The following is a 12,212-nucleotide window of genomic DNA, read 5'->3' on the forward strand; positions in this document are numbered from 1 at the left end:
AAGATGTAAGGTGCTATTAAAATGAGTGAGAAATCAAGGGAAATTCTCATCAAGCATTATGGAGTAATAACATGTTGGTAATGAAGATGCTATCAGATTGTGTTTTATATGCATATTTACAACCCACTGGAGGGGGGTTACTAAAGTATCTGTAAACAAATATAACTGCTGATTGCATGCCTCACAGTTTCACAGTTGCACTGAACATTACTGCTCAGCTGTACGGGTAACTAGCACTTGCTTCAGCACAACTAAAATGGTGAACCAGGGGTGAAGATTCACTCCACCGAAACCACTTGCTCCAATCATTGTACTCCACCAATCACTACAAATTCAAAAAAATAGCGTCTTAACTTCACCACTTTCCTGCTTTTGACATTATCAAGTTCTTTCTTGCTATAGATAAAGCTCGTGCCAATTTATTTCTTAGTTCTCTTTCAGTCAGCTCCTTCTTTAAGAAGCTCTCTTTTTCCAAATAGCCTGTGAAAATGCCAGAAACAACCTATTCCAGGCATTCAGCCTTTGGAATGTTCTCACTCATTCCTGATTTTTGTTTTCAGAAAGCAAATCCAAACAGTCTATTCCCCATCTCCCTGATATCTTTTCTCTGTCAGCTTCCTTGACAAAATCCAAACACCAAAATAATCCTGGGCCTTCTATTGAATACTGCTGACCCCTCACCTACCCCCTAATTTGGATACATGTTTTACTTCATCCTTGCAGAGAAATCAATACCTCCAGTTTTTCCTTCTTTATTAGCACCCTTCTTCCACCCAAACAATCAAAATCTCTATCTCCCACCTTGATTTATCAATCCTCCCATTACACTTCTAAACCCTGCATTGTGCATCCAGATCCCTTCCAAATATCCTATAACTTCCAAGGTCTCCTCTTCTCCTCTGAAATGCGCAATACTGGAAAAACCTCACAATTGTAAAGGCTCTGACTGTGTGCTCCTTTTACACTTTCTGCCTGTGTGAGGGCTGATGATTTCCATTACTGATGTATCTGCTGCTCTCACAAAGCATTCTCTCCCAGATGAGCTTCTCCAACGACTGGCATTGTCTAGAAGTTTTTTAGGGGTGTACCATAAAAGTGAAAGCTGAGAAGGTATTCGAAGGCCAAGAATATGTTGTTATCTCAGCACTTTGCTCTGAGGGAGCCATTCAAATTGCTTGCTGAGTTCTACACTCAGTCTACACACAGTGTACACACTGTACACTCAGTTCTACACAGAGTGTTTTCAAGAGAAATCCAAAGAGCAGCTGGATGTATGATCCAAAGAGCCCAGCCATTTATTTTGCTCATGAGTTTGAAGCCACACAAATTTACACTCGACTAGCTCTAAACACAAAAAGAAAGATTGCAGACTATGACACTTATTAGTAACAGGATAAATAAACTTAGTTGCAGCTGCACAATTTTGCAACAAGTGCTCAGACAGACAAATGTAACCAACAAAATTAAAACTTCCCCATTCACTGGAAAAGAGCAGTAAAAAAAACCAATTTTTTTTTTTTTTTTTCATAAAAACTGGACACATGAAAACTGTATGTATTGTATTTCAGTCTTCAGCAAACTGCAACATGTTGCTTTCTGTAAAAGGAAGTGTAGGTCACATTTACAAAAACTGAAAGCCAAACAGTCAGCTTAAAAATATAAATTACTATTGGTGACCTTCTTGCTATTTAAAATATTTCAAAATAAAGATTAAAAGATGTATTATTTCAGAAAGAAATGAGTGCAAAAAGTTGATTCGATAAAAAAAGCATCCAATTCATTATTTTTAAAAACAGGAAGGTTTTTATGATAATACTATGTTGAAAAAAATCACAAATTAATCTAATACTTCAAATTCCCTCCTTCCAATCAGATCAAACTGCAATAGAAATATTTTTTGTACTACAGTTTACCATCAGAAGCCAAGATCCAGCACAACTTTTTATTTATGCCCTAATCTTGAGCAGCATTAGTCAGTAACCCAAAGTAAGGGCTGCTGTTCAGAAATAAGTGAGGGGTCCAGGCTTGCCCTGCAAACAGAGCTACAGCCAGGGAACACACAGTCAAGTTCCTCCCTGCACTGCCTAAATAGACTTGGGGGTCAGAAAGTCCTAGGGGCCTACCTTTAGGTGGCCAGGTTGGAGAAAGGTATTATGAGTAATTTGCAAAACCTTTATGCAGGCTTTGCTTTTAGGGAAGTGATACCAGCATATTTGCAAACTAAATTGTCACAACAGGTCCATTGTAAAGGATGTGGCTTACAGCTATATCTGCCATATACTTCTAAAAGGATTAGAAAATAATTAATGTTTAAAAATGCTTCAGGCATTTTGTATAACAAAGAGATTAAGCATAATGCCAAATAAACTTTTTTCTCATCTGTTTGTTTGACATATGTGCTGTTACATGTTTTATAGTTACTTAAGCACAGTTAACTAAACCTGAGGTAATGGCAAGGCTGCCAAGCACAGATCTACTGCTCCTTGCTTAGAAGTCAGGCATCAAAACCAGCCTCACTTTATTGGAGAAGAGCTGAGAGCACCAGTAACTGGGCTTATTTACTTGATCTGAAAGTAAAGCATCTGACCAGAAATAACTCCAAAAAAATGTCAGGCTACGCTACAAAACCAAAGATACATATGTTTAACTGCATGTCACCAAACTGCCTTGATTCTTAGACATTTTTGATAAATTGATGTTTTAGGCAAAAAGCCAACAAAACCCATATATCCAGTCACCCTCCCTAAAAAAACAACAAAACAAAAAACCCCAAAACCAAAAAAAACCCTATCAAAGTACACAGGGGAAAGCAGAGAAAGTCAGAGGGTTTGTGCTGAAGGTTCATATTTAAGTTGCATTCTATATAGAAATTTAAATAAGCAGGAAAAAAATGAAACCTAGAAAAGGCATGGCAAGGGTTCTGGGGCCATAAAAGGTTTTAGAAATAAGAGGTCCAGGAGATGAGTGAGAAGAGATTAAATATGTGTAAGAAAAAGACAAGGGCAGAGCTGAGTTGTTCAGATGAAACAATGCAGTTGAAAGATTCTCCTTGCCAACCTTGTTCTGATAAAAACTTACTAATATGTTACAGTATCCCACTGTCTGACACCTCAAACACCTACCCATTGTGTCATCTCCCAATGGAAATTGGCAGGACCGGACCATTGGAAGGAAACTTGAAGGAAATCTCTTGAAACTCCCACAGACAGTAGAAGTCAGTGGAGAATCCCAAAGAGACAGCATAGAGAATAGGGGAGCTGAGGAAATGATAGAAAGAAAGAGCAGCTTGCAGAGGAGGAGAGCTGTAAATCCCAATGACAGAAATGCAATTTGCAATCAAGACATCTGCTAAAGGTCATTCAAGGACAGAGCCAAACAGGAAAAGAGAAGTACCACAAGGAAATTTAAATTCTGAGAGTTCCTAAGCAAGGGGGAAAAAAAGAGGAAGAAAAAATAGCAATGCTGAACAAACATGATCATTAGTCATTTTATCAAAGATCCTGTTTTTCTTTTCTTGACTGACATGTTTTTGAAAAGCCTTGTCTGATAGAGAACTCTATATGTCACTTAAGTTAATCCTTCAGAAAACTTTAGCTGAACTTTTGAAGTTATTTTGAAAATTAAATTCACATTAAAATGGGTAACATGGAACACGGTTAAATTCCTTTTCTCTAACAAAACAGAGGACTGATACAGCAACTTCATCATACTCTGACATTACTTACATGGGAAAGAAATCACCAGAAAACACCACCATGAACCCAGAAAGAGGAAAGCTAACAGTGAGTGTGTTTAGACTAACAAAAAAATCCATGGAAGTGAAACTTGCAAATTCACACTGAACAGAATTGATTTGCAAAAGTGCCAACCTACTACGCTGTATTCTAAATAAAAAATTACTTACTTTAAAGAGCTGTTTATGCTCAGAAGACGCAACAGATTATTGCAGAAATTATTCTGCCTACATTGTGCAAGATACCAGAGCTGATGACCATAATGACTGCTCTGTTATAATGAAAAATACACCAACCTATTGCCTCTGGCATTCCTCTTATGTCACTGTTACACTTATAAACATTACACATGAGAAAGAGAACAAGCTGAACATCTACTAGCATATCTGTGTATTCAAAATGGATATTTTTTCTTCAGAAACAAACCAAAAGTCCCACATATGCCTACTTTTACATTTCACATGGATTAAATCGCATATCTACATTTCACACACTTCATTTCACCAAATACTGTCATACTTACAAAGGCAAGGAAACATACTGTCCATGAAACTAATATCAAGTTCCTAATTCAGACTTTAGAGTTTTCATTTGTAGAATGTATATATACATATTTAGTATGAAAGGACATTATTTGACATATACTTTGTGAAAGCAATGTACTATCTTCACCCTATAATGGAACAAATAAACTTCTTGCAGTAAGGCTGAACTTAAGCACCCTCCAGAAAACTACCTTTGAGCAAATTATAGCATTGGAAAAAAAACCTGCTAACAATGAACTCAGCAATTTCAGCCAATTTAAAGACCTAGATGAGAAATTATCTTCAAAACACCCACCAATCCTTTTTTGGATTTTTGAAAAGTTCATTCTTTTAATGCTTATGTTTAGAAAGAACTGAGGATTTTACAAAGGTTACTTACTTATCTCCAAAGAATTTTCTCCAGAAATCTGCAGCATCAGCTTTGGTGATGCGAAAGTTATCACCCTGGAATTGTCCATTTGGAAAGATAGCCTTGATTTCTGCTAACATGTGGCTGAAGATGAGAGACAGCTTTGTAAGGTTTCTCCTGCAGATATAATAGGAAAAAAAATCACATCAAATCCTTAGAATTAAAAAAAATTAACAAATCTTTCAGTATTTCACATGTCCCATGTATTTGTGTAACAGTCTGTGTGACACAAGAACACAGAGCTTTCAACTGAAAACAAAGAAAAACACATCAGTGGTTTGTGTTTCTATGGACTTCTGAGGACATATTTATTATAAGTCTCCATGAATATAAAACCACTTTTTGGAAACAGAACAAATTTGAGTTCTCAACTGCATATTCAGATACACTTCTTGTGCATTACGCTTCTGTGTTTCTATTTCATTTATTCATTGCAGAAGCAAGAATTTATACTAATTAGACAGCTTATACATAAAAAATAAAAAAGACAACCAACAAAGAAAACTAAAAAACTACTCCACATCACACTCAAAAATCTAAAATTATAGTTTTGTATATGACAACAAACCTGTTTCATTCCAGGTTTCTAGAAATATAAAGACAGCATAGAACTAGATTTACTAATTTTTCCTATGATAGTTTTATTATTTTTATTTTTTTAGCTTTCTCTTAGTGTATCTACTTCTTTTTCTCCTTTCAAATGGTCTCTAGTTAAAATTTGCTTTCACTAGCAAATCATAAACAAAAATCTAACTTGTAAACAAAAAACAAAAAAAATCAAGCTTTTTTGCTATTTTCTCATTTCCATACATTTTCCAGGCTTGTATCAGTTAATCAAAAATTACTTGGCTTTTGGCACAGAAATCCCATCTCTGATCCCATCTCTGTGGGAAATGGTGATGAGAGGAGAAAAGAGAGAAGGAGGAAACTTTATGAGAGCTTGTACCTGGAGATTCCTTGATGCTCCTTGCACGAAAAAAAAGGCCATTTCCCAAGCTAATATACAAAATAGAGTAGACCAAGCAGTTTCTGATGAAGGATTTGTATTCTTGTGAATTCTACTGGAGTATTTTAATGTGTTAGAAGTGCCCTATATATGTCAAGCCGGTTCAGCTTTAACCATATCAGGTATTACATAAAAATGACTCAAGCAATTTAATGAAAACCACACATGCTTAAAATGCTTATCAATCATGTAATTTACCATCTGTTTAAAGACAGTATTTTAAATAAATTCAAACTTATTCTTAAGTTCCTTGACACATGGAAACATTAAGATACATATTTATTTTAGTTGAACATATTTCCTGGGGTCTTCCTAAAAGAACGTTCAATTTAGTACTGAGGTGGTAATTATTTCAACTACATTTTTTAACTCCATAATAGAGATTTCTGTGGAAGCTTTGTTGCAGATTTACTATAGGTTTTACTACCAAGAAAATGATGACACAGTTATTGTAAAAACATAAGTAATTTAAAACAAACAAGGCAATCCCCAATGAATACACTCTCCCTTCCCTGAAGATTAAGAATGGCTATAAGGCTAAGTCATTCAGAGTCCTCTAATTCCTTCAGCAAAATCAGATGTCTATAATTATAATGCTCAATAGTTCCTTGCTATCCCCCCTTCCTATTTCCTTTGTATTTTAATAACACCCATGTATTCTTTATTATTTTACTCCTTAGAACTTAAGCCTGATGCAGAGGAGCAAGCAACAGCTTTTTTCACATGGCTTCCTCGGTCTGCCCTAAACCAAAGATTAAACAAGAAGCTTTCTGTACTTGGGACAGATAGGAACACGACTCGGTGCGAGTTTGAGCAGAGCTCTGCCTTGCCTGGCACAATCAGTGTCCCACATTAATGTGCTGTGCTGCAGGGGCTCTTTTCAGGTACAAATTCTCCTAGTGAGCTTGCTGGATCCCTGAGGCTTGAGCCCTGTGCTGAGTTAAGGGATGAAGTCACACAGAGATGCCATCTGGGGACTTCCTTGCCCGCAGGGCAGCATGTGTCTCTCCCTGCAGAAGCACTGCCTGCTGGTCACAGCTGCACAGGGCATGGCCAGAACCAGCAGCTGCTAGAATGTGGGCAGCAAATGCACAGGAGAGACACCACCCAAATGGCTCCATCTAAATCACAAAGCCTCTTCCTTCCCTCTTAGAGCAGCGCCAGTCACTAAGTGCATCTGTGCACTTCTGTTCCAGTATACAAAATCAGAAGAAAAGGAAAAAAGTAAAATTATTTTTTGTTTGCATTTGTATAAACAAGAAAAAAAAATTTAACATCTGAGACAGCTTCTTTTCATCTGATGGCAAAGGTGAAACTTGAAACCAACTAGAAGCTTGTCTGTGCTTGAACATATATCACAGCATGTACAAACAGCAAGAGAAGACAAACTCCTGGTAATTTATATGCAGGACATATGTTTTTTTTCTCTTTAATTTTGATTCCTACTCCATGAGATCATTATCTCAAGTCCTTCTTTGGTATCAAAAAGCCATGATAAATCATTCCTCAATTTTTCACTTAACATATTTTTTCTTTAGAACTGAAAAGCACAAATTGCACCATTTTTGTTCAGATATGCTTATGTGATACCAGATCTCAGTCCCTTCTTAAGGCAAAGATACAAAGCTCACTGATTTCAGAAACTGTTTGCAACAATTATGGTGCAGAGTTAATGGCACTGGGGTGGGCCAACGACTCTCCCTCTCTGGGCATTTCACTTGCCTGAAGATATCTATCTATTTCAGCAATGTACTTTTCCTGCCTTGGGGAGGGCTTTCCCAGAACACCTCAGGAAGCATGTATTCCACTTTATCAGACCTGGCAGCCCTGTGTAGCTGCATTTTTCAACCTAGGATGGTTCCCATCCTTCACACATATGAAGGGATGGAGCCGTGTCAAACATTTTCTATCTTACTCTCCATTCATAAGTTTTTCCATCTTACTTTCCATTCATAAGTTTAAGACATTTGAAAAAACAACAACTAAAACCATCAAGGTTTGGCAATTTAGTGAACAATTCTAATGGAAGCCAAACCATTCAAACCATTAGAATCATTCCATCCGAGCACCTATTTTAGGTCTCATTGCCACCATGAAACTGTAAAGAACCCAGTCTGCATCTCTTGCAGTAACAAAGGCTTTCTTCTCCAGGTCATAGCAAAGACTGATGCAGTGGCAAAGGGACAACTGCACTGGCAGTCTGGTGGAGCAGAAGAGCTGAGCAGAAAGAGATATGCTCCAGAGACCCTTTGACTCACTGGATTCCAGCAGGGGAGGTATCCTAAGGGATCACATTGAAGCTACAGCTCAAAAAATCAACATCCAAATTATACACAAATAGTGGTTTTAATGCCTCAGCAGCCAGCCTTCAGGCTTTAAAATTATAATATACTTTTGCTGGCAACCCGGGGCTGGTTAGAGGTGGCACTTCTTTCCTTAGCTGTGGAACAGAGCACAGACATTTTATCTCTGCAGAGAAGGGAGTTCATGCTGATGAGAAAAACCTTAACTTCCTGAAATTAAAATCAAACAACACTGCTTTATACAAAAGTGAACGAAGATGATCATTTGCCAGTATATAATAGCTACTGTGGTAAAATATAACAATATTTTAACACTCAATGATGTTATATCAACAGCATTTTATGTAACACACAGTGTAGGTCTCATCCATATTACTTGAAACATACTCAACACCTCCTAGATGATGTTTTTCCTATAATTCAAGCTCAGATTTTTGCTACCTTCCTTTCACTGAGTCAAATTAATGCCATACAGGTCAAATCCAATGCAGAACATGATTTCTGAAGTACCATTTTGTCAGTCATAGTCTATGGTTTGTTGCCAATCATCTTTGCCCATGTCAGACCTACTGAAGAACCAACATGGTCTGAATCAACCCCAGAACACCTAAGATACAATTTTTATTTCACATAAACTTGTAAAGATCTACTGAATCAGTAAACATATTTTGGTTAATGAGAAAGATGCATTTTTTTATTTCTTTTGAGGTTATACCTCATCAGCAAGATTTCTAAACAGAGAGCAAAGCCTGAAGACAAGAATTTTGGGTTTCTTCACTTCTCAGCAAATTACTATATTCTAAATCAATTTTCTCTTCAACTGTCAGGAGTGAGGTCAGGCTAGAGACTACTGCAAAGATTTAATATTTGAAGGACTTTTTAAATACCAGTCATATGCTATGTGAAAACAGGGCTTGATAATGGAGATACTATGACATCCCAGCCAAACCAAAACAGCAGCAGCAGCAGCAGCTGAGTAGCAGGAGGTCTGAAAGCAGTCCTGCCCTCCTGGATCTACTGAAAAATGAAGTAAAGCATGATCAACATGCAATAGCATAGATCAGTTTTGGCTGTGTCAACTTTGTAATCACTGCATGAAGTTAATTTTACTTGCTGGAAGGCAGTATGGTCCAGCAAACAGGACTGGACAGGGAATTAGGCAGTGTCACTTCCTTTCTGCCACTGGCTTTAATTATGAGGTGAAAAGAACACCTGAGCCCTGCATTTACTGCAGGACATGGATAAACAGAACAAAATGCTCAGAGGGCTCCAAACTTGGAGAGCCCTGAACCAAACCACACGGCAGATCCAGCCTGTGCAGAAATACACAAACCAAAGCATCCATCTGTGCCCTGGTCCTTCAGAATTATTGGATGTCACAGACAATAACCAAGACAAAGTCATTTTAACAGAAATTACTTGTTACTCCTGCAAAAACTTAAAAATATGTATATCTACCTCCACTCTACATGTATATATAATTTCTGCTTTCATGTCTATGCATTATTATGCCCATGAAAAAAAAATATTTTACAGCTACAAATATTTCTGAAAAAAACCCCTCCAGTTTGGAAAAGAAGTATGAATGCATATCTCTGCAGTTATTTATGTCATTCCAAAAATTAGTTTATTGCTGGATTTCCTTCTTCATTGCATCTAGTAAGTGTTTAATCTTTCTTCATCCACATTGATACACTTTGTTAAACAATCACCTGCTGTAATAAGCAATACACCAACTTTTCAACTCATAATATATAACTCAATCACCTGGCATGGAAAAACAGTCTTTAGAGTTAGAATAAAATCTGTTTGGCACCTAAGAATATTTTCCAGATAGAACTTTCACAAAAATACACCAAACTATTCCTAAATAACAGATAATTCCTCTATAATAATTTTATAGAATAATCACTTAAAGACAGCTCTCTTAGCTGGCAAAACTGCAAATCATAACTGCATAGGAACCAAGATGAAAGAAAGTTTGAAATATGAATTTCATAAGGTGAATTGTTTATTTTGACTTCTAAAAATCCATCCCCCCCAAATATTAAAGCCTCAAAATCCAAAGCATATGTACAGAGCTCATTTCACTTAATTAGTTCTATTCAAAACAGATCTCTGATCCATATGCTCAATTGTGGTAGAACACAAGGATTCTACAAAATACATGTTACTAACCCAAACAAACAGAATAGAGCCTTCTGATTCACGTATAAAAGAGGGAAATGAAGACCTGTGTTCTAAGCTCGGTTACTCCATTCTCCCAGAGTTCAGAATTTATGTTTTGTGACTCCGATTTCCATTGTGTGAAATAAGCTCTTTACAAATTATTTCCCATTTTTATTTTGCCACCATGAAGACAATCATAGCTGCTCATAAAATCCCTTGACAGATGATACTTCTGCTATTAGCTACTGATAAGTGACTCTAATAGGAATGCACTAAGTCCAGGACAAAACACAGAAGAGAAAAAAATCTGAAGAAATATGTGAATTCTTTAAGATCTCCAGAAGACATAGGGAAAAGACTAAAAATTATACATGCTGATAGTGGTTCACTCTTGATAATCCAGTACTACCCTGACTCATTCATCCCCCTTCCTCATATAGAACTTCCCTTCTCAGTGACAGGAAACATAGGAAAAAGAATTAGTAAGAAAACCTACCAAAAAAAACCCCAAAACAACCCCACAACAAAGAAAAGTCCCCTCCCCTGGCAAAAAAAAACCTAATAACACTTACACAAGAAAAAAACCAACAAAACAAAAACCCAAGCACTTCTTTTTTAGAAATCTACAGGTGCAGAATGCAGTCAGATAATCTGAACAATGGAGTATTCCTTAACACTTCAGAGGAAGCAAAGGAAAACAAAGGTTCCTGTCAACAAGCTTGCAGAGACAAAAAATGCCTACCATCATATTTGGCAATCAGATCAACCCTGCTTCTGTGCAATGATTATTTTTAAAAGCTATATAAGGACAGGGTATTGTTCAGGGACCAAAGTATATGAGCCTATTCTTGGGATGAAATGTCCCTGGGACTAAGAATAATCATGAGCTCTATTTCCTACTTGTGCCACTGACTCATGGAAGGAACACATACAACTAAACTTTGATGTGTGGTAGTATTCCTCATCTGTAAGCTGCTCCACAAACAAAACCTAAAAACCTGCCTTAAGCACAGCAAGATTCAGCCAATAACTAAATTTATCATATATTAAGCAAAAAAAAAAAAAAAAAACAAAACCAAAAACAAACCCAACAAAAAAACAACCCAAAAAAACCCTCCTAGTTTAAAATTGTAAGAAACTAACTGGAGGCAACTATTACATTTCTTTGAGCCCTGGAGGAGCTGGGTTTATTACGGGTAGGAAAGCAGCATCCTTCCTTGAATGGTCTTCATCAGCTTCTTTGTGACAGATACAAGGAATATGTGACAAGTCTGTGCTATTTACAATGGATACCAAAAAGAAGACACGGCAGACTTTGGGTTAAAGAAAGTGGAATATAAACACAGAGGAAGGAAGAAGGCCAGGGTTTTTGCCAATCTGTAATACTCTACAAACTGATGAGTCTGTCTTCTCACTGTTCTTTCATTTGTGAACTGGCATGCCACTGTGCCACCAATATCTCTTCAGCAAAGTTCTATCCAAGGACTATGTTTGCTTTTTGCTAAACAAATGCTCCATGCAGCAACAACCATGAACAGTTCTTGTTAGCTGGGCTTTAGGCTTGACAGTCCCAGTTTTGAAAATTTTATTACTTCCAGCTCTGTCCAAGGGGCATTTATCCACACAGATAAATGTCTCAAGGTACTCCTAAACCATTTTAATTTCTTTTCTCATAGCCCTCTGGTATATGAGGTAACAAATGTAACCATGAAATGAAAACCTAAGGAGTGCTGGCAGGAGTAAGAAGTAACAAAGGAAACACAGTCTGCTTAAAGCAAAATGTGAGTCATCAAAAATAGAGACGTGTGTTGACAAGCTAAAGCTTTAATAATTTTCCCCATAATTATTATCTCTAATTACTTATGCAGGAGGATGGAGGTTACAAAAAAAAAAAAAAAACCCTCTAGAGAATGCTACTCTGAAAGCAATTTGCATGAAACTGATCTGAATATTTACAAGTACAAATACTTTGTGAAGGATAGTCAATCCTATAACATTTTAAGTAGCAACATAAACTAAGAGCTAACAGACTTATTGATTTAACTA

At 36.8% G+C, this 12,212-nt stretch overlaps 1 protein-coding gene across 3 annotated transcripts in view; it reads right to left on the reverse strand.

The window, feature by feature from the left end:
• CBLB (Cbl proto-oncogene B) overlaps window positions 1-12,212 on the reverse strand; it is a 127,220-nt gene that overhangs the window by 55,411 nt on the left and 59,597 nt on the right. For all 3 annotated transcript variants that reach the window (XM_059837094.1, XM_059837085.1, XM_059837103.1), the window contains exon 4: window positions 4,659-4,805. In XM_059837094.1, coding sequence (XP_059693077.1) covers window positions 4,659-4,805 — 147 coding nt within the window. The remainder of the gene's footprint in view (window positions 1-4,658; window positions 4,806-12,212) is intronic.

This window comes from Haemorhous mexicanus, chromosome 2 (assembly GCF_027477595.1).
Source record: "Haemorhous mexicanus isolate bHaeMex1 chromosome 2, bHaeMex1.pri, whole genome shotgun sequence".
Classification (NCBI taxonomy): Eukaryota; Metazoa; Chordata; class Aves; order Passeriformes; family Fringillidae; genus Haemorhous; species Haemorhous mexicanus.